This window comes from Pseudophryne corroboree, chromosome 3 (genome assembly GCF_028390025.1).
Source record: "Pseudophryne corroboree isolate aPseCor3 chromosome 3, aPseCor3.hap2, whole genome shotgun sequence".
Lineage (NCBI taxonomy): Eukaryota > Metazoa > Chordata > Amphibia > Anura > Myobatrachidae > Pseudophryne > Pseudophryne corroboree.
In genome coordinates, this window is record NC_086446.1 from 308810977 (window position 1) to 308837844 (window position 26868).

At 48.0% G+C, this 26868-nt stretch overlaps 1 protein-coding gene and 1 long non-coding RNA gene across 2 annotated transcripts in view; one reads left to right on the forward strand and one right to left on the reverse strand.

Annotated features, from left to right (window-relative positions):
* The window catches only part of LOC135055391 (uncharacterized), a 38430-nt gene extending 13271 nt beyond the window's left edge, over window positions 1-25159 (reverse strand). Inside the window, exon 1 of the long non-coding RNA XR_010243744.1 lies at window positions 25077-25159. This is a non-coding gene — a long non-coding RNA (uncharacterized LOC135055391). The remainder of the gene's footprint in view (window positions 1-25076) is intronic.
* A 41-nt stretch (window positions 25160-25200) lies between these two features.
* Window positions 25201-26868, forward strand: part of ODAD4 (outer dynein arm docking complex subunit 4) — a 152046-nt gene continuing 150378 nt past the window's right edge. Inside the window, exon 1 of the mRNA XM_063959401.1 lies at window positions 25201-25323. Coding sequence (XP_063815471.1) covers window positions 25201-25323 — 123 coding nt within the window. The remainder of the gene's footprint in view (window positions 25324-26868) is intronic.

Here is a 26868-nt window from a genome sequence, read left to right on the forward strand (position 1 = left end):
TGACCTGGGGTAAAAAGGTGGATTTTCCGGCCGTTGCCGTGGCCACCAGATCCGATAGACCGACCCCAAATAATTCCTCCCCCTTATACGGCAATACTTCCATATGTCGTTTGGAATCCGCATCACCTGACCACTGGCGCGTCCATAAACTTCTTCTGGCAGATATGGACATCGCACTTACTCTTGATGCCAGAGTGCAAATATCTCTCTGTGCATCTCGCATATAAAGAAATGCATCCTTTAATTGCTCTATAGTCAGTAAAATACTGTCCCTATCCAGGGTATCAATATTTTCAGACAGTGACTCCGACCAAGCCACGCCAGCACTGCACATCCAGGCTGAGGCGATTGCTGGTCTCAGTATAACACCCGTATGTGTGTATATACTTTTTAATGTATTCTCCAGCCTCCTATCAGCTGGATCCTTGAGGGCTGCCGTATCAGGAGACGGTAACGCCACTTGCTTTGATAAGCGTGTGAGCGCCTTATCCACCCTAGGAGGTGTTTCCCAGCGCGCCCTAACCTCTGGCGGGAAAGGGTATAATGCCAATAACTTCTTTGAAATTAGCAGTTTTCTATCTGGGGTAACCCACGCTTCATCACACACTTCATTCAGTTCCTCTGATTCAGGAAAAACTATCGGTAGTTTTTTCACACCCCACATAATACCCCTTTTTGTGGTACTTGCAGTATCAGAGATATGCAAAGCCTCCTTCATTGCCGTGATCATATAACGTGTGGCCCTACTGGAAAATACGTTTGTTTCTTCACCGTCGACACTGGATTCAGTGTCAGTGTCTGGGTCTGTGTCGACCGACTGAGGTAAAGGGCGTTTTACAGCCCCTGACGGTGTCTGAGACGCCTGGACAGGTACTAACTGGTTTGCCGGCTGTCTCATGTCGTCAACCGACTTTTGTAGCGTGCTGACACTATCCCGTAATTCCATAAACAAAGCCATCCATTCTGGTGTCGACTCCCTAGGGGGTGACATCACCATTACAGGCAATTGCTCCGCCTCCACGCCAACATCGTCCTCATACATGTCGACACACACGTACCGACACACAGCAGACACACAGGGAATGCTCTGATAGAAGACAGGACCCCACTAGCCCTTTGGGGAGACAGAGGGAGAGTTTGCCAGCACACACCCAAGCGCTATAAATATATATAGGGACAACCTTAATAAGTGTGTTCCCTTTATAGCAGCTCAAATATTATAAATATCGCCAATAAGTGCCCCCCCTCTCTGTTTTTACCCTGTTTCTGTAGTGCAGTGCAGGGGAGAGTCCTGGGAGCCTTCCTCGCAGCGGAGCTGGGCAGGAAAATGGCGCTGTGTGCTGAGGAGAATAGGCCCCGCCCCCTTTTCGGCGGGCTTCTTCTCCCGGTTTTTTTGGAACCTGGCAGGGGTTAAATACATCCATATAGCCCCAGGGGCTATATGTGATATATTTTAGCCAGAATAGGTATATTCCATTGCTGCCCAGGGCGCTCCCCCCAGCGTCCTGCACCCTCAGTGACCGCTGGTGTGAAGTGTGCGGAGAGCAATGGCGCACAGCTGCAGTGCTGTGCGCTACCTCATGAAGACTGAGACGTCTTCTGCCGCCGGTTTCTGGACCTCTTCTCTATTCGGCATCTGCAAGGGGGTCGGCGGCGCGGCTCCGGTGACCCATCCAGGCTGTACCTGTGATCGTCCCTCTGGAGCTAGTGTCCAGTAGCCTAAGAAGCAAATCCATCCTGCACGCAGGTGAGTTCACTTCTTCTCCCCTAAGTCCCTCGTTGCAGTGAGCCTGTTGCCAGCAGGACTCACTGAAAATAAAAAACCTAACAAACTTTTTCTAAGCAGCTCTTTAGGAGAGCCACCTAGATTGCACCCTGCTCGGACGGGCACAAAAACCTAACTGAGGCTTGGAGGAGGGTCATAGGGGGAGGAGCCAGTACACACCACCTAGTGGTCAAACTTTTAAATTGTGTGCCCTGTCTCCTGCGGAGCCGCTATTCCCCATGGTCCTGACGGAGTCCCAGCATCCACTAGGACGTCAGAGAAAAAAAGAGAAAGTGATGTCTCTCCAGATGGGCAGCACCCATGTTTTACATGTTGCCTCGATGTATTTTTTGATTTTGGCTTGTGTGGTCAGAATGTAGAAATGTTTTCTTTAAATTGTAGCCTGTGAGTTATTTGTGCCTACACCTGAGCCATCTTCCTCTTCCTCTTCCTAGCGTGCTGTGTATGTTTGTGTTTGTGTGTTTGTTCCGGAATCTACCTCAGTTCCCCTAAAAGTTTAGTCTGGCTGGGGGTTCACTTACTTAATTGAAAAAAACAAATTCTAGCAGAATAAGGGGTTACCATAGTACTGGGTTCTGCTATGTGCATTTGCCCAATTCCATCTGCTTGCTGCTATGTCCATCTCTGTATGTGATGCTCATTTGTAGCCATGTTGTGTTGATTTTGAACTTTATTTGAAGTAAAAAAAAATTAATTTACAATTGTTTGTGTGTTTTATTAAAGGTTATGCACTCATGAAAACTGTGCCCTGTAAACTTGAACATGGCATATTGACATTTGTGGAACAAGGAACAATCAGAATATTAAGACAAACATTGCATAGTGTAATTTTAAATCTGTATGCCTTGCACAACACTTAAATTAACATATACAAAAAATAAACCCCCCAAAAAACTTGGGTTACTAGGGGCAACATGCCATAGTATTAGATATGGACACATATTTTTGAAATTATTTTTTATTTTTTTATAAAATAAGTCACATTAAATGTAGGCTGCATTATGGTGCTCATGTTATTTGGTATGTACAAAGGAATATGTCTATGTTGAGAAGATTTAGCTGATGTAGTTTATTAGTTAGTTTAGTCACATTTGAGATTATAAAACAAATAATTTAAACATGCATTTAACATCAGTTAATTTTTATTGGTTCAAAAAATACAGTGCATTATGTGTGAGTGTGTCAGATTTGTTTGTGCTAACAAAACAAATATGAAGTGGTCATATAATTGCTGCTTGTATTATTTTGTAAGAGCAGTGTTTTGCAAGTAAATGCTCAACAGGTGAATTCAGTTGGTAATTATTTGCTAATTAGAGCACACACACACTTGTAACAGTACTTCGCAAGTGCTGAGTAGCTGCAGACTCACTCTTCTGCTGCGTGAAGATAGCGAAAATTTGTTATGTACTTTTAACATAGGATACGCATTTTTGCCAAAAACACGCCTACTGCTGGATGCATACTCCCACACTAGCCGCCCACTTTCACGCCCATGTCGTGGGATTGCGAAGCCGTGCCTCTGCCACGCCTCCGTCACTCCCTGTTTTCGTTTGTGTATTACGAGCAGTTTTCTTTGTAGTAATTCTGCACAAGTGTCGTATCGCTATGCTTGCGCATGCGTATTTCCGCTTTTGCGCATGCGCAGTTTTTGGGTTTCCTGCCGTTTGCGATGCGATGATCTGCTGCGAACAACTCGGAATGAGGGCCCTAATACAGGGATTAATGGATGCTTATTAAGTAAAATTTTTCCCAAAGGTGCTGTGAGCAAACCATCTTGGACTGCAGAGTCCAGAACAGATCGGATTTCCCGCAGATATTCCTTGGTAGGATCACCAGGTAATTTTTTATATACATCGGGGTCTGCTAATTGCCGTTCAATCTCATTGCGGTAATCCGAAATGTTCTGGACCACAATAGCCCCACCCTTGTCGGCAGGCCTGATGATAATGTCCTCGTAGCTGGCTAGATTCTTTAATGCACTAGTTTCCGAATAGGTTAGATTTTTACGAATACGGCCAGGTGCTGCAACAAATTTATGAACAGAATCGTCCAAGAGTCTATTGAAGGTTTTCAGCGAGGGATTGATGTATATTGGGTCAAATTTAGACCTAGAATGGGATTGCAGAAAACTATCCAACTGAGAATGACCCGCCTGATTAGGGCGAGAATGGAAATATTCTTTTAGACGTAGTTTCCGTGCCAGTTTATGATGGTCACGTTGCCATTCAAATCCATCGTGCATGTTTGTCGGTACAAATGATAACCCTTTTTGTAATACCCTCGTTTCATCCTCTGAAAGTACCCTGTTGGATAAATTGAAGATTAGCGTATCTTCTTCTTGTCCGTGTTTTTGACGCCTCTGGTTTTGGCCCCCCCGGCGGGTGGAAGATCGCTTTGATGGATGGAATGCTGGAGGCCTTGATCTAAAGGGGCACTGGTGCTGGGGACCACATCATCCAAATCAGAGATCAAAAAAATAACTATCGCTGTGGCTATTAGGGGTACCCTGGTTAGTCAGCTTCTTCTGCCAGGGTCTCCTCCTTGGGTAACGTGATTGACTGCGGGTTTCATTGTCATTCCCAGATAGCCAGCGGTAGACTTTGTTCTCTTCGCAATCATTGTCGACCGTAGATCGCTTGTTCTTTTTAAATTTCATAAGATCCTTCCTGTACTGGTCACAATTTTGTTCAAGTTTATTGACCCAGCTGGTGTTCACAGGATCACTTAATAATTTTTTAGATTCCTTTTCTAGAGCTTTAATTTTTGCTCGAGTGGTGTCCAGTTCACGGCGTGATTCATCAATCACCAAAACCATGAGGTCCAGTGTGCACCGATTAAGAATCCCAATCCATTTCCTGACGAACTCAGGGTTATTTCTGCCAATGGTAGGGGTGTTTCTGCACCGAAACCCCCGTGGGATCTTCTTGTCTCTATAGTATTCAGTAAGCGAAGAGGCATGCAATAGATAATCGGTTTCCCTGCGCTTTAACTTAAACAGCTGGAAATAAACGTCCTCCATGGTATGTTTAGCATCGTGACCCGGTACCTTCTCTTTGAGTAAAATCCCCTCAAACTGGTCTGGGGTAAAGCTGAAGGTCTCACCAGGTGGTATGATGAAATTGTGACACCCTGCCGCATCCTGCGACGCTGATGCACCTATTGCTCCATCCATCATAGTTACATACCATGGAGGACGTTTATTTCCAGCCGTTAGCCAACATATTCTGCTCTACTCCCGGTACATAGATGATATTTTCATTCTGTGGACCGGGGGTAGGGACAGTTTTGATGATCTTATGTTGAGGGTGAACCAGCTTAATTCACCGATCAAATATACTTACTCCTGCAGTACAGCCATGATGCACTTTCTAGATGTGAAAGTTATGATCAATGAGGGTATCATTAGTACTGACATCTACTACAAAGAGGTTGATCGTAACACCTTCCTGAGAGCAGATAGTCATCATCCCTTAGCCCTTAAGCAGGGACTGCCACTATCTCAGATGATGAGAATAGCTCGAATAGTGAGTGATCCTACCATGCTACCGGATAGATTGGATATTTTGATCCAGAAGTTTATTGCCCGGGGATATGACCCCAAAATTCTAAAGTCACAAAAATAAGAATTTACTCACCGGTAATTCTATTTCTCGTAGTCCGTAGTGGATGCTGGGAACTCCGTAAGGACCATGGGGAATAGCGGGCTCCGAAGGAGACTGGGCACTCTAAGAAAGAATTAGGACTACCTGGTGTGCACTGGCTCCTCCCTCTATGCCCCTCCTCCAGACCTCAGTTAGGGAAACTGTGCCCGGAAGAGCTGACACAATAAGGAAGGGATTTGGAATCCCGGGTAAGACTCATACCAGCCACACCAATCACACCGTACAACTCGTGATACTATATCCAGTTAACAGTATGAACAACAACTGAGCCTCACGAACAGATGGCTCAGAACAATAACCCTTTAGTTAGGCAATAACTATATACAAGTATTGCAGACAATCCGCACTTGGGATGGGCGCCCAGCATCCACTACGGACTACGAGAAATAGAATTACCGGTGAGTAAATTCTTATTTTCTCTGACGTCCTAGTGGATGCTGGGAACTCCGTAAGGACCATGGGGATTATACCAAAGCTCCCAAACGGGCGGGAGAGTGCGGATGACTCTGCAGCACCGAATGAGCAAACTCAAAGTCCTCCTCAGCCAGGGTATCAAACTTGTAGAATTTTGCAAATGTGTTTGAACCCGACCAAGTAGCAGCTCGGCAAAGTTGTAAAGCCGAGACCCCTCGGGCAGCCGCCCAAGAAGAGCCCCTTTCCTCGTGGAATGGGCTTTTACAGATTTAGGATGCGGCAGTCCAGCCGCAGACTGTGCAAGTTGAATCGTGCTACAGATCCAGCGAGCAATAGTCTGCTTCGAAGCAGGAGCACCCAGTTTGTTGGGTGCATACAGGATAAATAGCGAGTCAGTCTTCCTGACTCCAGCCGTCCTGGAAACATAAATTTTCAAGGCCCTGACTACGTCCAGTAACTTGGAGTCCTCCAAGTCCCGAGTAGCCGCAGGCACCACAATAGGTTGGTTCACATGAAAAGCTGAAACCACCTTAGGAAGGAATTGGGGACGAGTCCTCAATTCTGCCCTATCCATATGGAAAATCAAATAGGGGCTTTTACATGACAAAGCCGCCAATTCTGACACTCGCCTAGCCGAAGCCAAGGCCAAAAGCATGACCACTTTCCACGTGAGATATTTTAACTCCACGGTTTTAAGTGGCTCAAACCAATGTGACTTCAGGAAACCCAACACCACGTTGAGGTCCCACGGTGCCACTGGAGGCACAAAAGGAGGCTGAATATGCAGCACTCCCTTAACAAATGTCTGAACTTCAGGCAATGAAGCCAGTTCTTTTTGGAAGAAAATCGACAGAGCCGAAATCTGGACCTTAATGGAACCCAGTTTTAGGCCCATAGTCACCCCTGACTGTAGGAAGTGCAGAAATCGACCCAGCTGAAATTCCTCCGTTGGGGCCTTCCTGGCCTCACACCACGCAACATATTTTCGCCATATGCGGTGATAATGTTGTACGGTTACATCTTTTCTAGCTTTAATGAGCGTAGGAATGACTTCCTCCGGAATACCCTTTTCTTTTAGGATCCGGTGTTCAACCGCCATGCCGTCAAACGCAGCCGCGGTAAGTCTTGGAACAGACAGGGCCCCTGCAGCAGCAGGTCCTGTCTGAGCGGCAGAGGCCATTGGTCCTCTGAGATCAATTCTTGAAGTTCCGGGTACCAAGCTCTTCTTGGCCAATCCGGAACAATGAGTATAGTTCTTACTCCTCTTTTCCTTATTATCCTCAGTACCTTGGGTATGAGAGGAAGAGGGGGGAACACATAAACCGACCGGTACACCCACGGTGTCACTAGAGCGTCCACAGCTATCGCCTGAGGGTCCCTTGACCTGGCGCAATATTTTTCTAGCTTTTTGTTTAGGCGGGACGCCATCATGTCCACCTGTGGCCTTTCCCAGCAGTTTACAATCAGTTGGAAGACTTCTGGATGAAGTCCCCACTCTCCCGGGTGGAGGTCGTGCCTGCTGAGGAAGTCTGCTTCCCAGTTGTCCACTCCCGGAATGAACACTGCTGACAGTGCTAACACGTGACTTTCCGCCCATCGGAGAATCCTTGTGGCTTCTGCCATCACCGTCCTGCTTCTTGTGCCGCCCTGTCGGTTTACATGGGCGACTGCCGTGATGTTGTCTGACTGGATCAGAACCGGCTGGTTTTGAAGCAGGGGTTTTGCCTGACTTAGGGCATTGTAAATGGCCCTCAGTTCCAGAACATTTATGTGTAGGGAAGTCTCCTGACTTGACCAAAGTCCTTGGAAGTTTCTTCCCTGTGTGACTGCCCCCCAGCCTCGAAGGCTGGCATCCGTGGTCACCAGGACCCAGTCCTGTATGCCGAATCTGCGGCCCTCTTTGAGATGAGCACTCTGCAGCCACCACAGCAGAGACACCCTGGTCCTTGGAGACAAGGTTATCAACTGATGCATTTGAAGATGCGATCCGGACCATTGGTCCAACAGGTCCCACTGAAAGGTTCTGGCATTGAACCTGCCGAATGGAATTGCTTCGTAGGAAGCTACCATCTTTCCCAGGACTCGCGTGCAGTGATGCACCGACACCTGTTTTGGTTTCAGGAGGCCTCTGACTAGAGATGACAGCTCCTTGGCTTTTTCCTCTGGGAGAAACACTTTTTTTCTGGACTGTGTCCAGAATCATCCCCAGGAACAGTAGACGTGTCGCAGGAACCAGCTGTGACTTTGGAATATTTAGAATCCAACCGTGCTGGTGTAGCACCTCCTGAGATAGTGCTACGCCGACCAACAACTGCTCCCTGGACCTCGCCTTTATCAGGAGATCGTCCAAGTATGGGATAATTAAAACTCCCTTTTTTCGAAGGAGTATCATCATTTCGGCCATTACCTTGGTAAATACCCTCGGTGCCGTGGACAGGCCGAACGGCAACGTCTGGAATTGGTAATGACAATCCTGTACCACAAATCTGAGGTACTCCTGGTGAGGATGGTAAATGGGGACATGCAGGTAAGCATCCTTGATGTCCAGTGATACCATGTAATCCCCCTCTTCCAGGCTTGCAATAACCGCCCTGAGCGATTCCATCTTGAACTTGAATTTTTTTATATATGTGTTCAAGGATTTCAAATTTAAAATGGGTCTCACCGAACCGTCCGGTTTCGGTACCACAAACATTGTGGAATAGTAACCCCGTCCTTGTTGAAGGAGGGGCACCTTGACTATCACCTGCTGGGAATACAGCTTGTGAATTGCCTCTATCACAGCCTCCCTGCCTGAGGGAGTTGTTGGCAAGGCAGATTTGAGAAAACGGCGGGGGGGAAATGTCTCGAATTCCAGCCTGTACCCCTGAGATACCACTTGAAGGATCCAGGGATTTACTTGTGAGCGAGCCCACTGATTGCTGAAATTTTTGAGATGGGCCCCCACCGTACCTGGCTCCGCCTGTTGAGCCCCAGCGTCATGCGGCGGACTTAGAAGAAGAAGCGGGGGAGGACTTTTGTTCCTGGGAACTGGCTGTATGCTGCAGCTTTTTTCCCCTACCTCTGCCTCTGGGCAGAAAGGACGCGCCTCTACCCCGCCTTCTCTTTTGGGGACGAAAGGACTGTACCTGATAATACGGTGCTTTCTTTGGTTGTGAGGGGACATGTGGTAAAAATGCTGACTTCCCAGCCATTGCTGTGGACACTAGGTCTGAAAGACCATCCCCGAACAACTCCTCACCCTTATAAGGCAAAACTTCCATGTGCCTTTTAGAATCTGCATCACCTGTCCACTGCCGAGTCCATAACCCTCTCCTGGCAGAAATGGACAGTGCACTTATTTTTGATGCCAGCCGGCAAATATCCCTCTGTGCATCTCTCATGTATAAGACAGCGTCTTTAATATGCTCTATGTTTAGCAATATAGTGTCCCTGTCTAGGGTGTCAATGTTTTCTGACAGGGAATCTGACCACGCAGCTGCAGCACTGCACATCCATGCTGAAGCAATAGCTGGTCTCAGTATAATACCAGTGTGTGTATATATAGCCTTCAGGAGAGCCTCCTGCTTTCTATCAGCAGGTTCCTTTAGGGCGGCCGTATCCGGAGACGGTAGTGCCACCTTTTTTGATAAGCGTGTAAGCGCTTTATCCACCTTAGGGGGTGTTTCCCAACGTGACCTATCCTCTGGCGGGAAAGGGTACGCCATTAGTAACTTTTTAGAAATTACCAATTTTTTATCTGGGCAAGCCCACGCTACTTCACACACTTCATTTAATTCTTCAGAAAGGGGAAAAACTACTGGGAGTTTTTTCTCTCCAAACATAATACCCTCTTTTGTGGTACCTGGGGTCACATCAGAAATGTGTAAAACATTTTTCATTGCCTCAATCATGTAACGAGTGGCCCTATTGGACATTACATTAGTCTCTTCGTCGTCGACACTGGTATCAGTATCCGTGTCGACATCTGTGTCTGCCATCTGAGGTAGCGGGCGTTTTAGAGCCCCTGATGGCCTTTGAGACGTCTGGGCAGGCACGAGCTGAGAAGCCGGCTGTCCTGCATTTGGCATGTCATCAAATTTTTTATGTAAGGAGTCGACACTTTCACGTAATTCCTTCCACAAGTCCATCCACTCAGGTGTCTGCCCCGCAGGGGGTGACAACACATTTATAGGCATCTGCTCCGCCTCCACATAAGCCTCCTCATCAAACATGTCGACACAGCCGTACCGACACACCGCACACACACAGGGAATGCTCTGACAGGAGACAGGACCCCACAAAGCCCTTTGGGGAGACAGAGAGAGAGTATGCCAGCACACATCAGAGCGCTATATAATAAAGGGATTAACTAAATTATATCCCCTTATAGCTGCTATATATGTATATTGCGCCTAAATTTAGTGCCCCTCTCTCTTTTTTACCCTTCTGTAGTGTAGACTGCAGGGGAGAGCCAGGGAGCTTCCTTCCAGCGGAGCTGTGAGGGAGAAATGGCGCCAGTGTGCTGAGGGAGATAGCTCCGCCCCTTTTTCGGCTGACTTTTCTCCCGCTTTTTTATGGATTCTGGCAGGGGTATTTATCACATATATAGCCTCTGGGGCTATATATTGTGATGATTTTGCCAGGCAAGGTGTTTATATTGCTGCTCAGGGCGCCCCCCCCAGCGCCCTGCACCCATCAGTGACCGCAGTGTGAGATGTGCAAGAGGAGCAATTGCGCACAGCTGCAGTGCTGTGCGCTACCTTGTTGAAGACAGGAGTCTTCTGCCGCCGATTTTCCGGATCACTTCTTGCTTCTGGCTCTGTAAGGGGGCCGGCGGCGCGGCTCCGGGACCGAACATCAATGGCCGGTTCCATGCGGTCGATCCCTCTGGAGCTAATGGTGTCCAGTAGCCTAAGAAGCCCAAGCTACCACCAGTTAGGTAGGTTCGCTTCTTCTCCCCTTAGTCCCTCGCTGCAGTGAGTCTGTTGCCAGCAGATCTCACTGTAAAATAAAAAACCTAAAATATACTTTCTCTCTAGGAGCTCAGGAGAGCCCCTAATGTGCATCCAGCTCAGCCGGGCACAAGATTCTAACTGAGGTCTGGAGGAGGGTCATAGTGGGAGGAGCCAGTGCACACCAGTTAGTCCTAAAGCTTTCTTAGTTGTGCACAGTCTCCTGCGGAGCCGCTATTCCCCATGGTCCTTACGGAGTCCCAGCATCCACTTAGGACGTTAGAGAAAAGAGCAAGTATTACAAATACCACGCTCACGCCTTTTACAACCTAAAGCACGTACTCAAAACAATTCCATCCCTTGGGTGAGTAATTTCACTACAGCAAGTCCAATCATCAAACAGGCAACTCAGGCCTTGTGGCCTATAATTAAATCAGATAGTGAATTACCGTGCTTCAGTGATACTAGACCCATGGCGGCTTTTAAGCGGGGACGTAATCTCCGCGATAGGCTCGTGAAATCTGATATTTTAGGTATGGATAAAAAGGCCATTCCTAATGTTCACTATAAACCCCCTGGGTGTTATAGCTGCTTCAGTTGTACCACATGTAAATATTTACAGCCCTGTAAAAAATTCAAGCACCCACATTCTGATAAAATGTATGATATTAGACACATCATGATTTGTAGGTCAGAATTTGTGGTGTACGTGATATGTTGCCCATGTGGGCTATATTACGTGGGACAAACATCTAGACCTTTCAGGGATCGTATGGCCTTACATCGCTCGGCCATTCACCTGTCTGGAAGAAATCTAGATCAACCGGTGGCACGACACTTCAGGGAAAAGGGACATACATTATCCATGCTAAAATACTTTATGATCGATCACATCCCCTTGTCCCTCAGGGGTGGGTGATCGACATAAAGCTCTCTTGTTGGCAGAATCCAGATGGATTTTTCGCCTAAATACTATGTCCCCTATGGGACTGAATGACAAGATCAACTGGAATAGCTTAATGTAGGAATGGTTATGCTAGGTTCGGATTAGATTATCCTTATTCTTCCTTCTTGGTAAATTGTTTCAATTTATGATGTATGGTATTATTATTAGAAGGCTCCGTCATATGTAGCGTTTTGCACATTGTCTGTATTTTTGTTTTATGTATGTTTTTTTCTTCGATCTGTTACAGGGCCGTCTGGACGTGTGTGTTCCCCCACTTCCCCCTACAAGCTCTCCGGGGCGGGGACCTCACGCTGAGCCTCCCGTGGTGGAACGCATGCTGCGCTGGTCGCCTTGGCAACAAGGTCAGGCCAGTACCCGGAAGTGCTACGCGGTTGTGTCCGGAGATGGAGGTGCGGCGGGAGACGTGGAGGACAGCGTGCTCGGCCCTGAGGTATTTTAGTGGGTAAGTTTTGTTCTTTATCTTGTTGGTATGCTTTGAGGAAGGGGCACTGCCCCGAAACGTCGCTTTCAACATTACACTTCTTTTCATAAAAGCCTCTGGAGTGCCTCATTGTCCTCTTTTGGATGTGTATGCTGTTTTCTGGATTATGGCACCGGAGCATGCTGCTTATCTTAATCTGAGTGCCGGCTGAACTGCATCTATATATTTATATATATTTATATATATAATAAGAATTTACTTACCGGTAAATCTATTTCTCGTAGTCCGTAGTGGATGCTGGGGACTCCGTAAGGACCATGGGGAATAGACGGGCGCCGCAGGAGACATGGGCACTTTAAGAAAGAATTTAGATTCTGGTGTGCTCTGGCTCCTCCCTCTATGTCCCTCCTCCAGACCTCAGTTAGAGAAACTGTGCCCGGAAGAGCTGACAGTACAAGGAAAGGATTTTGGAAATCCAGGGCAAGACTCATACCAGCCACACCAATCACACCGTATAACTTGTGATAAACTTACCCAGTTAACAGTATGAACAACAACAGAGCATCAGATCAACCCTGATGCAACTATAACATAACCCTTATTTAAGCAATAACTATATACAAGCATTGCAGAAGAAGTCCGCACTTGGGACGGGCGCCCAGCATCCACTACGGACTACGAGAAATAGATTTACCGGTAAGTAAAATCTTACTTTGTCTAACGTCCTAGTGGATGCTGGGGACTCCGTAAGGACCATGGGGATTATACCAAAGCTCCCAAACGGGCGGGAGAGTGCGGATGACTCTGCAGCACCGATTGAACAAACACATGGTCCTCCTCAGCCAGGGTATCAAACTTGTAGAACTTTGCAAAGGTGTTTGAACCTGACCAAGTAGCCGCTCGGCAAAGCTGTAATGCCGAGACCCCTCGGGCAGCCGCCCAAGAAGAGCCCACCTTCCTTGTGGAATGGGCCTTAACTGATTTAGGCAGCGGCAATCCAGCTGCAGAATGAGCTTGCTGAATCGTGTTACAGATCCAGCGAGCAATAGTTTGCTTTGAAGCAGGCGCCCCAAGCTTGTTAGAAGCATACAGGATAAACAAAGATTCTGTTTTCCTGACGCTAGCCGTTCTGGCTACATAAACCTTCAAAGCCCTGACTACATCAAGTAACTCGGAATCCTCCAAGTCAGTAGTAGCCACAGGCACCACAATAGGTTGGTTTATATGAAAGGATGAAACCACTTTCGGCAGAAATTGTGGGCGGGTTCGCAATTCTGCTCTATCCGCATGGAAAACCAGATAAGGGCTTTTATGTGACAAAGCCGCCAATTCTGACACACGCCTAGCCAAAGCCAAGGCTAGTAGCATGACCACCTTCCACGTGAGATATTTAAATTCCACCGTTTTGAGTGGATCAAACCAGTGGGATTTCAGGAAATCCAACACAACGTTAAGATCCCAAGGTGCCACTGGAGGCACAAAAGGGGGCTGAATATGCAGCACTCCCTTTACAAACGTCTGAACTTCAGGCAGAGAAGCCAGTTCTTTTTTAAAGAAAATGGATAAGGCCGAAATCTGGACCTTAATGGAACCCAATTTTAGGCCCAAAGTCACCCCCGCCTATAGGAAGTGAAGGAAACGGCCCAGCTGGAATTCCTCCGTAGGGGCATTCCTGGCCTCACACCATGCAACATATTTTCGCCATATACGGTGATAATGTTGAGCCGTCACGTCCTTCCTAGCCTTTATCAGCGTAGGAATGACCTCATCCGGAATGCCTTTTTCTGCTAGGATCCGGCGTTCAACCTTACAAGACTTACCGCGGCTGCGTTTGATGGCTTGTCAAACGCAGCCGCAGTAAGTCTTGGAACAGACAGGGCCCCTGTTGCAACAAGTCCTGTCTTAGAGGCAGAGGCCACGGGTCCTCTGTGAGCATTTCTTGCAGATCTGGATACCAAGTCCTTCTTGGCCAATCCGGAACAATGAGTATTGTTCTCACTCCTCTTTTTCTTATGATTCTCAGCACCTTGGGTATGAGAGGCAGAGGAGGAAATACATAGACCGACTGGAACACCCACGGCGTCACCCGTGCGTCCACAGCTATCGCCTGAGGGTCTCTTGACCTGGCGCAATACCTCTGTAGCTTTTTGTTGAGGCGGGATGCCATCATGTCCACCTGTGGCAGTTCCCACCGACTTGCAACCTGCGTGAAGACTTCTTGATGAAGTCCCCACTCTCCCGGGTGGAGGTCGTGCCTGCTGAGGAAGTCTGCTTCCCAGTTGTCCACTCCCGGAATGAACACTGCTGACAGTGCGCTTACATGATTCTCCGCCCAGCGAAGAATTCTGGTGGCTTCTACCATCGCCATCCTGCTCCTTGTGCCACCTTGGCGGTTTACATGAGCCACTGCGGTGATGTTGTCTGACTGAATCAGAACCGGTTGGTCGCGAAGTAGGGACTCCGCTTGACGTAGGGCGTTGTATATGGCCCTCAGTTTCAGGATGTTGATGTGAAGGCAAGTCTCCTGACTTGACCACAGACCTTGGAAATTTCTTCCCTGTGTGACTGCCCCCCACCCTCGGAGGCTTGCATCCGTGGTCACCAGGACCCAGTCCTGAATGCCGAATCTGCGACCCTCGAGAAGGTGAGCACTCTGCAGCCACCACAGGAGAGACACCCTGGCCCTGGGGGATAGGGTGATTGTCACGATCCGGGTATCTGGACGCCATTACTTACCCTTCAGATGCCTCCTAAGGCGGGCTCAGCGTTCCAGGACCGGATTCCGCTGTTCCTGAGTTTCCACATGCAGAGTGGTCTTTTCATCAGCCGCGGCCTCCGCTGTGCCCGCGTGGTTAAATGTGCATCTATCAGCCTGGCGTCTCCTGTCTCCGGTGGCCGGCGCCGCCATTACTGTTTCCCAGACCACATGGATTACAAACCAAACTTCCCTCCAAGTGTCTGCATGGGCGCAGCCATCTTGGATTCTGTCATCTGATCATTTCCACCAATCTGCTGTCTGTGTTGTTGATTTGCATAATTGCCTAGCCAACCCCTTCCTTGCTGCAGGTATAAGTAAGCTGTACCTGAGCAAGGAAGACGTCAGTGCTTTGGTTGTCAAACCTAGTTCCTGTTTGTCTCTCTTCTATGATTGTCTTCCAGGTTCCAGCTCCTGTCTCAAGACTTCCACCATAGAGACCCGCACCAGCATTCCACCTGCGGTGTAGCCTGACTCTCCAATCCATTGTGGATTCATCTGTTTCCAGCTACAACACTACCTGCTTCCAGCCTCAGCTTCCAGCAGAGTACAGCTTCCCTTAAAGGGCCGGTGTCCTTTCTACACTTTACCACTCTCCACCGGAATTATTATTTCTCCGCTCTCAAGTTCTACATTTCAGTTCACATTTCATCGCTCCCAAAGTTCATTTATTATTTAACTGGTTCCAGCCAGTATCCACTCCGTGCTAACAACAGTCTGGTTCCAGCCAGTATCCACAGCAGCTGTTTTACCTTCAGCAACCCAGCTCTACCTGGAACACCAGCTGGTACAATCCTGGGTTATCTCCATTGCTACAGCCGGGCCTGGTAAGGACTTTCCATCTAGAAGATCATAAGAACTATCTCACACTACCAGTGCCCTGTGGCTCCTGCCATGCTGTAGTACTCAGGAACTGTATTTATTCTTTGCTGACTTTTACGTTTTCTTTTATTGCTGCTGTGATGCGGAGTTGTCATAATAAACATCATTGACTTTTATCTAAGTTGTCGTGGTCACGCCTTCGGGCAGTTATTATTCATGTTACTTACATGTCCAGGGGTCTGATACAACCTCCCAGGTTCCGGTACATCTCAGCCCCTACAACTGAGGCTGCCTCCCGTCAGCTCAGGCCCTCAGTTGTGACAGTAAGCACTGACCTAATGAATCCAGCCGGAGACCAGGATCAAGCGGCCAGGCCGATGCAAGAACTGGCAGCCCGACTAGAACATCAGGAGGCTGCACAGGGCCACATCATCCGCTGTCTCCAGGATCTCTCTACTCGGCTGGATGGGATTCAGACAACTCTCCGTGGATCAGGCGCGTCTGGTGCGTCAACCACAGTGACTCCAGCTATAACCCCACCCACCTTACCCATTTCTGCTCCACGTCTTCATCTTCCAACGCCAGCAAAATTTGACGGATCTCCAAGATTCTGCAGGGGATTTCTCAACCAGTGTGAGATTCAGTTTGAGCTACAACCTGGCAATTTTCCCAGTGACCGTACAAAAATTGCCTACATTATTTCTCTTCTCAGTGGCTCAGCCCTTGATTGGGCATCACCGTTATGGGAGAGGTCCGACACCCTGCTATCTTCTTACACTGCATTTGTGTCAACATTCAGGCGCATCTTCGACGAGCCAGGCAGGGCAACTTCAGCTTCGTCTGAGATTCTCCGTTTACGCCAGGAATCACGTACTGTAGGACAATATCTTATACAGTTCCAGATCCTGGCATCCGAACTGGCATGGAACGACGAGGCCCTGTATGCTGCATTCTGGCATGGTTTATCCGAGCGTATTAAAGATGAGTTAGCTACCAGAGACTTACCCTCCAAGTTAGATGAGCTAATCTCACTTTGTACGAAAGTTGACTTACGTTTCAGAGAGAGAGCAACTGAGCGTGGAAGATCATCTGCTCCAAAATCTTCTACTCCTCCTCCTCGCCAACTGTCACCAACTACAGATGAACCCATGCAAATTGGCCGTTCCCGTTTAACTCCTGCTGAGCGCCGAAGACGTCTCTCCGAGTTTCTCTGTCTGTATTGTGCAGCTCCGTCTCACACCATTAATGCCTGTCCCAAACGTCCGGGAAACTCCAAATCCTAGCTCGCCAAGGAGAGGGCCGGCTAGGAGTAATGATCTCCTCTCCATCTCCTCAAGATTGTAACCTCCCAGTCTCGCTTCAAGTTGCTCAACGTTATCAGAACGTCATTGCCCTCCTGGATTCCGGAGCAGCTGGGAACTTTATTACTGAAGCCTATGTTAAACGGTGGTCCCTACCCACCGAGAGACTTCCTTCGTCCTTTTCCTTAACTGCTGTGGATGGCAGTAAAATTTTTGATACAGTTATTTCTCTAAGGACTCTACCAGTTCGTCTGAGAGTGGGAGTTCTTCATTCCGAACTTATTTCATTTTTAGTGATTCCAAGAGCCACACATCCTGTGGTCCTGGGCCTTCCATGGCTCCGTCTTCACAATCCTACAATTGATTGGACGACTACGCAAATCCTGGCATGGGGTTCCTCCTGTACTAAGACATGTTTGTTTAAAGTGTTGCCTGTCTGTTCTTCCTCCCCCAGGTCGACTGATGTTCCACCTCCTCCATATCAAGATTTCACGGATGTGTTCAGTAAAGCTTCTGCTGATATCCTTCCTCCTCATAGAGAATGGGACTGCCCGATTGATCTCGTTCCAGGGAAGGTTCCACCTCGAGGCCGAACTTATCCGTTGTCTCTCCCCGAGACACATTCTATGGAGGAATACATTAAAGAGAACCTAGCAAAGGGGTTCATTCGACCTTCTTCTTCTCCAGCCGGCGCAGGCTTCTTTTTTGTAAAGAAGAAAGATGGTGGTCTGCGGCCGTGCATCGACTACAGAGGTTTGAACGACATTACCATCAAGAACCGCTATCCTTTACCCCTGATTACTGAGCTCTTTGACAGAGTTAGCGGAGCTACCATCTTTACAAAGCTGGACCTGAGAGGTGCATACAATCTCATCCGGATCCGTGAGGGTGACGAGTGGAAGACCGCATTTAACACCCGTGACGGACATTATGAGTACCTCGTCATGCCCTTCGGATTGAGCAATGCTCCAGCTGTCTTCCAGCATTTCGTCAATGAGATCTTCAGAGACATTCTATACCGTCATGTCGTGGTCTATCTAGATGATATCCTCATTTTTGCCAACGATTTAGAGGAACATCGTTTCTGGGTAAAGGAGGTTCTGTCCCGTCTCCGTGTCAATCATCTCTACTGCAAATTAGAGAAATGTGTCTTTGAAGTCAAGTCCATTCCGTTTCTAGGGTACATTGTGTCCGGTTCCGGACTAGAGATGGATCCTGAGAAACTACAAGCAATCCAGAATTGGCCGGTACCCTTAACCCTCAAAGGGGTCCAGAGGTTCTTAGGGTTCGCCAATTATTACCGAAAGTTTATACGAGACTTTTCCACCATTGTGGCGCCTATTACTGCTTTCACCAAGAAGGGTGCTAACCCGTCCAAGTGGTCTGAAGAAGCCATGCAAGCTTTTCATCTTTTAAAACAGAGGTTCATCTCTGCACCTGTCCTGAAACAGCCTGACATCGACTCTCCTTTCATCTTAGAGGTGGATGCCTCCTCCGTTGGAGTAGGAGCGGTGTTATCTCAGAGGGCTAAAGATGGTCATTTACATCCTTGCAGTTTCTTCTCACGGAAGTTCTCCCCAGCGGAGCGCAACTATGCCATTGGCGACCAGGAGTTGCTAGCCATCAAGCTCGCTCTAGAGGAGTGGAGATATCTGTTGGAGGGAGCTTCTCATTCAATCACCATCCTTACAGACCACAAGAACCTTCTATATCTAAAAGGCGCACAATGTCTCAACCCTCGTCAGGCCAGATGGGCACTTTTCTTTTCCAGGTTCGACTTTAAACTCCAGTTCTGTCCGGGCTCTCAGAATCGCAAGGCCGATGCCCTTTCCCGCTCATGGGAGCAAGAAAATGAGTCAGAGTCTTCAGACAAGCATCCTATTATAAATCCGTTGGCATTCTCCACGGTAGGGATGGACTCTACGCCCCCATCAGGGAAAAGTTTTGTGAAGCCGACACTAAGGAAGAAGCTCATGCATTGGGCCCATGCTTCCCGTTTTGCCGGACATACAGGTATCCAAAAAACCCTGGAGTTTATCTCTAGGTCCTATTGGTGGCCAACTCTGAAAAAGGACGTTTTGGAGTTTATTGCATCTTGCCCAAAGTGTGCTCAACATAAAGTATCCCGCCAGTCGCCTGCGGGGCAACTGGTTCCACTATCTGTTCCCCGTCGACCATGGACCCATTTGTCGATGGATTTTATTACAGATTTGCCCATGTGCAACAAGTTCAATACCATCTGGGTGGTAGTTGACCGGTTCACCAAGATGGCACACTTCATTCCTCTCACCGGTCTTCCGTCAGCTTCCAAGTTGGCTCAAGTATTCATACAAGAGATCTTCCGACTCCACGGTCTTCCAGAAGAAATTATCTCAGATCGAGGAGTTCAATTCACAGCCAAATTCTGGCGAAGTTTATGTCAAGTCCTCCAAGTCAAGTTAAAGTTTTCCACGGCTTACCATCCTCAGACCAATGGTCAAACTGAGAGGGTGAATCAGGACTTGGAGGCCTTCCTCCGCATCTATGTGTCCTCCTCTCAAGATGACTGGGTTCAATTACTTCCCTGGGCCGAGTTCTGTCATAACAACCAGTATCATTCTTCATCTTCCTCAACACCATTCTTCACCAACTTTGGATTCCACCCTAAAGTCCCTGAGTTCCAACCGCTTCCAGCAACTTCTGTTCCCGCAGTGGATATCACCTTGCATCAGTTTGCCAATATCTGGAAGAGCGTACGATCAGCTCTGCTCAAGGCATCGTTCAGGTACAAGAAGTTTGCGGATAAGAAGCGTCGAGCAGTTCCTGCTCTCAAGGTGGGTGATCGGGTATGGTTATCCACGAAGAATTTGAGGTTAAGAGTTCCCAGTATGAAGTTTGCACCTCGCTACATCGGTCCTTTTAAAATTGATCAAGTCATCAATCCTGTTGCTTACAGACTCCAGTTACCTCCCTTCTTAAAAATACCCAGGACATTCCATGTTTCCCTGTTGAAACCGCTAATCTTGAATCGGTTTCATTCCTCACTTCCACCAACTCCGAAAGTCCAAACTCAACGAGGCGTTGAGTATGAAGTGGCCAAGATCCTGGACTCACGTCACCGTTACGGTCAACTTCAGTATCTCATTGACTGGAAGGGCTATGGTCCTGAAGAACGCTCTTGGACCAATGCCTCTGACGTCCATGCTCCTGCCTTGGTCCGAAATTTCCACGCAAAGTTTCCTTTAAAGCCTAAGAAGTGTCCTGGGGCCACTCCTAAAGGGGGGGGTGCTGTCACGATCCGGGTATCTGGACGCCATTACTTACCCTTCAGATGCCTCCTAAGGCGGGCTCAGCGTTCCAGGACCGGATTCCGCTGTTCCTGAGTTTCCACATGCAGAGTGGTCTTTTCATCAGCCGCGGCCTCCGCTGTGCCCGCGTGGTTAAATGTGCATCTATCAGCCTGGCGTCTCCTGTCTCCGGTGGCCGGCGCCGCCATTACTGTTTCCCAGACCACATGGATTACAAACCAAACTTCCCTCCAAGTGTCTGCATGGGCGCAGCCATCTTGGATTCTGTCATCTGATCATTTCCACCAATCTGCTGTCTGTGTTGTTGATTTGCATAATTGCCTAGCCAACCCCTTCCTTGCTGCAGGTATAAGTAAGCTGTACCTGAGCAAGGAAGACGTCAGTGCTTTGGTTGTCAAACCTAGTTCCTGTTTGTCTCTCTTCTATGATTGTCTTCCAGGTTCCAGCTCCTGTCTCAAGACTTCCACCATAGAGACCCGCACCAGCATTCCACCTGCGGTGTAGCCTGACTCTCCAATCCATTGTGGATTCATCTGTTTCCAGCTACAACACTACCTGCTTCCAGCCTCAGCTTCCAGCAGAGTACAGCTTCCCTTAAAGGGCCGGTGTCCTTTCTACACTTTACCACTCTCCACCGGAATTATTATTTCTCCGCTCTCAAGTTCTACATTTCAGTTCACATTTCATCGCTCCCAAAGTTCATTTATTATTTAACTGGTTCCAGCCAGTATCCACTCCGTGCTAACAACAGTCTGGTTCCAGCCAGTATCCACAGCAGCTGTTTTACCTTCAGCAACCCAGCTCTACCTGGAACACCAGCTGGTACAATCCTGGGTTATCTCCATTGCTACAGCCGGGCCTGGTAAGGACTTTCCATCTAGAAGATCATAAGAACTATCTCACACTACCAGTGCCCTGTGGCTCCTGCCATGCTGTAGTACTCAGGAACTGTATTTATTCTTTGCTGACTTTTACGTTTTCTTTTATTGCTGCTGTGATGCGGAGTTGTCATAATAAACATCATTGACTTTTATCTAAGTTGTCGTGGTCACGCCTTCGGGCAGTTATTATTCATGTTACTTACATGTCCAGGGGTCTGATACAACCTCCCAGGTTCCGGTACATCTCAGCCCCTACAACTGAGGCTGCCTCCCGTCAGCTCAGGCCCTCAGTTGTGACAGTGATTAGCTGATGCATCTGTAGATGTGATCCGGACCGTTTGTCCAGTAGATCCCATTGAAAGGTCCTCGCATGGAACCTGCCGAAGGGGATGGCCTCGTATGATGCCACCATCTTTCCCAGGACTCGCGTGCAGTGATGCACCGACACCTGTTTTGGTTTTAATAGGTTTCTGACCAGCATCATGAGTTCCTGAGCCTTCTCCATCGGGAGATAAACCCTCTTCTGGTCTGCGTCCAGAATCATGCCCAGGAAAGGCAGACGAGTCGTAGGAATCAACTGCGACTTTGGAATATTTAGAATCCAGCCGTGTTGTTGTAACACTTCCCGAGAGCGTGCTACGCTGATCAGCAACTGCTCTCTTGACCTCGCTTTTATGAGAAGATCGTCCAAGTATGGGATAATTGTGACCCCTTGCTTCCGCAGGAGTACCATCATTTCCGCCATTACCTTGGTAAATATTCTCGGTGCCGTGGAGAGACCAAACGGCAACCTCTGAAATTGGTAATGACAATCCTGTACCACAAATCTGAGGTACGCCTGATGAGGTGGATAAATGGGGACATGAAGGTATGCATCCTTTATGTCCAGAGACACCATAAAATCCCCCCCTTCCAGGCTTGCGATGACCGCTCTCAGCGATTCCATCTTGAACTTGAACCTTTTCAGGTATATATTCAGGGATTTTAAATTTAATATGGGTCTGACCGAACCGTCCGGTTTCGGTACCACAAACATGGTCGAATAATAACTCTTTCCTTGTTGAAGGAGGGGAACCTTGACCACCACCTGTTGACGATACAATTTGTGAATTGCAGTTAACACTATTTCCCTCTCTAAAGGGGAAGCTGGCAGGGCCGATTTGAGGTATCGGTGAGGGGGCATCTCTTCGAATTCTAGCTTGTATTCCTGAGACACAATCTCTATTGCCCAGGGATCCAACTGGGAGTGAACCCACTTGTGGCTGAAATTTCGGAGACGCGCCCCCACCGGGCCTAGCTCCGCCTGTGGAGCCCCAGCGTCATGCGGTGGATTTAGTGGAAGCCGGGGAGGACTTCTGTTCCTGGGAACTAGCTGCGTTGTGCAGCTTCCTTCCTCTGCCCCTGCCTCTGGCAAGAAAGGACGCACCTCGGACTTTCTTGCCTTTTTGTGATCGAAAGGACTGCATTTGGTAATACGGTGCTTTCTTAGGTTGTGAGGAAACATATGGCAAAAAATTTGACTTTCCAGCAGTAGCTGTGGAGACCAGGTACGAGAGACCCTCCCCAAACAATTCCTCACCCTTGTAAGGTAAAACCTCCATGTGCCTTTTTGAGTCGGCATCACCTGTCCATTGCCGAGTCCACAGGACCCTTCTGGCAGAAATCGACATAACATTTATTCTAGAGCCCAGTAGACTAATGTCTCTTTGAGCATCTCTCATATATAGGACAGCGTCTTTTATATGCCCCAGGGTCATTAATATAGTATCCTTGTCTAAGGTATCAAGTTCCTCAAATAAGGTATCCGTCCATGCTGCTACACACCCAGGCCGACGCAATTGCCGGCCTTAGTAAGGTACCTGAATGTGTATAAATGGACTTCAGGGTACCCTCTTGCTTTCTATCCGTAGCATCTTTTAGGGTGGCCGTATCCTGTGAAGGCAGGGCTACCCTCTTGGATAAGCGTGTTAAAGCTTTGTCCACCCTAGGGGAGGATTCCCAGCGTAACCTGTCCGTTGGCGGGAAAGGATACGCCATAAGCATCCGTTTGGAAATCTGCAGTTTTTTATCTGGAGATTCCCAAGCCTTTTCACATAACTCATTTAGCTCGTGTGAAGGGGGGAAGGTCACCACCTGCCTTTTTTCCCCATACATATGAACCCTCTTGTCAGGGACTGGGGTTTCCTCTGTGATGTGCAACACATCCTTAATTGCTATAATCATATAACGGATGGATTTAACCAATTTAGGCTGTAACTTTGCATCATCGTAATCGACACTGGAGTCAGAATCCATGTCGGTATCTGTGTCAACAATTTGGGATAGTGGGCGCTTCTGAGACCCTGACGGCCTCTGCGACATAGGATCAGGCACGGGCTGAGACCCTGACTGTCCTAAGGCTTCAGCTTTATCCAACCTTTTATGCAAGGAATTAACATTATCATTTAAAACCTTCCACATATCCATCCAATCAGGTGTCGGCGCCGTCGGCGGAGACACCACATTCATTTGCTCCCGCTCTGTTTCCACATAGCCTTCCTCGTCAAACATGTCGACACAAGCGTACCGACACACCACACACACAGGGAATGCTCTTTTTGAAGACAGTTCCCCCACAAGGCCCTTTGGAGAGACAGAGAGAGAGTATGCCAGCACACACCCCAGCGCTATATAACCCAGGAATAACACAGTAACTTAATGTTAACCCAGTAGCCGCTGTTATAATGATTTTTGCGCCTAATTATGTGCCCCCCCCTCTCTTTTTACCCTCTTCTACCGTGTATCTGCAGGGGAGAGCCTGGGGAGCTTCCTCTCAGTGGAGCTGTGGAGAAACAATGGCGCTGGTGAGTGCTGAGGAAGGAGGCGGCGGGCTTCTGTCCCGCTTTAATGTACAATATTTTGGCGGGGGCTCATATATATATACAGTGCCCAACTGTATATATGCAAAACTTTTGCCAAGAGGTCCTAATTGCTGCCCAGGGCGCCCCCCTGCACCCTTACAGTGACCGGAGTATGTGGGTGGGTGTGTGAGCAATGGCGCACAGCTGCAGTGCTGTGCGCTACCTCAGTGAAGACTGGAGTCTTCTGCCGCCGATTTCGAAGTCTTCTTGCTTCTTATGCTCACCCGGCTTCTGTCTTCCGGCTCTGCGAGGGGGACGGCGGCACGGCTCTGGGATCGGACGACGAGGGTGAGATCCTGTGTACGATCCCTCTGGAGCTAATGGTGTCCAGTAGCCTAAGAAGCAGGACCTATCTTCAGAGAGTAGGGCTGCTTCTCTCCCCTCAGTCCCACGATGCAGGGAGTCTGTTGCCAGCCGAGCTCCCTGAAAATAAAAAACCTAACAAAATACTTTCTTACAGCAAGCTCAGGAGAGCTCACTGAACAGCACCCAGCTTGTCCGGGCACAGATTCAAACTAACTGAGGTCTGGAGGAGGGACATAGAGGGAGGAGCCAGAGCACACCAGAATCTAAATTCTTTCTTAAAGTGCCCATGTCTCCTGCGGAGCCCGTCTATTCCCCATGGTCCTTACGGAGTCCCCAGCATCCACTAGGACGTTAGAGAAATATATATATACACTGTACATGTGTATCTATGTATCTGTGTATGTATATATATAATTAATGTTTTTTTTAACTCACACATAGAGCAAGTAATCTATCATAATAACCGTGGCCGTAGGAGTGGGTGTTAGCCAATATTATAAAGTAAGACGTTAGAAGTCCTGCTTAACGAAAGAGACATCTTATAGATACGTCTTTCCTCGTGTGTCTCTCAATCTTGGCATTATTTTACAAGAGTACCAATGCCCGAGCCTCCCATTGGACAATACATAATCACCAGTACCTGATAGGAGAAGGGACGTAACACGGTCACGTGATGGCTGTTGCTGCGTTGCTAGGTAACACCACACGCTGTTAGTAACGCTCCGGACAACGCTCAACTGTGCTGTTGCTATACGGGCGGTGAGATGATGGCGGAGGAGGCGGCTGAGGAACAGGCCCCGCGCAGCTCTTTCGTTACCTACATGGCCGAGGGGGAGCAGTTATACCAGCGGGGGGAGTTCAGTAAATCTAAGGAGAGCTACAGCAATGTAAGAAGGAGCATAGTGCAAGCAGGAGACGCCGCAGGACAGAAGTAGCCTCAGGCAACCTGTGACTCTTACACTCTTGTGGAACTGTAAGAACCAGCATACCCTGCAGGCCTTGGTACTTACAGTTCCACAACAGCTGGAGAGTTCTCATAAGTATTGTAGGGCGAGATGTTCGTAATATAGGGGGACATTTACTAAGCAGTGATAAGAGCGGAGAAGTGAGCCAGTGGAGAAGTGCCCGTGGCAACCAATCAGCACTTAAGTAACATCTATAATTTGCATACTATAAAATTATACAGAGCTGCTGATTGGTTGATGTGGCAACTTCTCCACAGGCTCACTTCTCCGCTCATCACTGCTTAGTAAATGTCCCCCATAATGTGATACGTACAGTATTTAAGCTGCATTGGTATTAGTCTTTCTCTATAGCTGAGATTAATAGTGCAACTACAAACATTTTTAAGGAAGCAGGTATATGGATACTGGATATTTAGCAGGAGAAAGTAGTGCATGTATGATGATTCTTATGTGTGGTAGGATGTGTATCCCTAAAACATAAACACTACATTGCACTTAATGTGCTTTTTTTTTTTAAACATGTTGCTCTAAATTTAGTATGATGCATTTTTAAAGCTGCTGCATCTTCAGCAGATTGATTTAACGGGGAGGCAGTCACTTTACCACCTGTTGGGATACCGGCAGCCAGGATATCGACGCCGGAATCCCTACACCAGCTGAAATACCGCCGGCTGGTTAACCCTCTTGAATGGTCATCCACGCCACCGCCCAGACGGGAATAGAACCCTGTGGCGACTGAACACCGCTCTCAGCGTCTGTCTTCTGACCGCCGGGATCTCGTACTGATCCCGTTTAAAGGGGATATACAGTAGAAAACAATTGGGTGTTGTAACAGGTTTAGATTTCAGCTAGATTGCTAAATTTAAAACAGCAATCCGTTAAAAGGCCAGTCTTATAACTGATTGTCGCTGTAAAGTAAAGCTGCCCATAAATCTAAAGATTTATTGGGGGGTAATTCAGAGTTGATCGCATCAGCAAATTTGTTAGCAGTTGGGCAAAACCATGGGGGTAATTCTGAGTTTATCGCAGCAGGAATATTGTTAGCAGTTGGGCAAAACCATGTGCACTGCAGTGGAGGCAGATATAACATGTGCAGAGAGAGTTAGATTTGTGTGAGTTGTTTTGTTTCTGTGCAGGGTAAATACTGGCTGCTTTATTTTTACACTGAAATTTAGATTGGATATTGAACACACCACACCCAAATCTAACTCTCTCTGCACATGTTATATCTGCCCCCCCTGCAGTGCACATGGTTTTGCCCAACTGCTGACAAAAATACTGCTGCGATGAACTCGGAATTACCCCCAATGTGCACTACAGGTGTGGCAGATATAACGTGCAGAGAGAGTTAGATTTGGGTGGGTTACTTTGTTTCTGTGCAGGGTAAATACTGTCTGCTTTGTTTTTACACTGCAATTTAGATTTGAACACCCCCACCCAAATCTAACTCTCTGCACATGTTACATC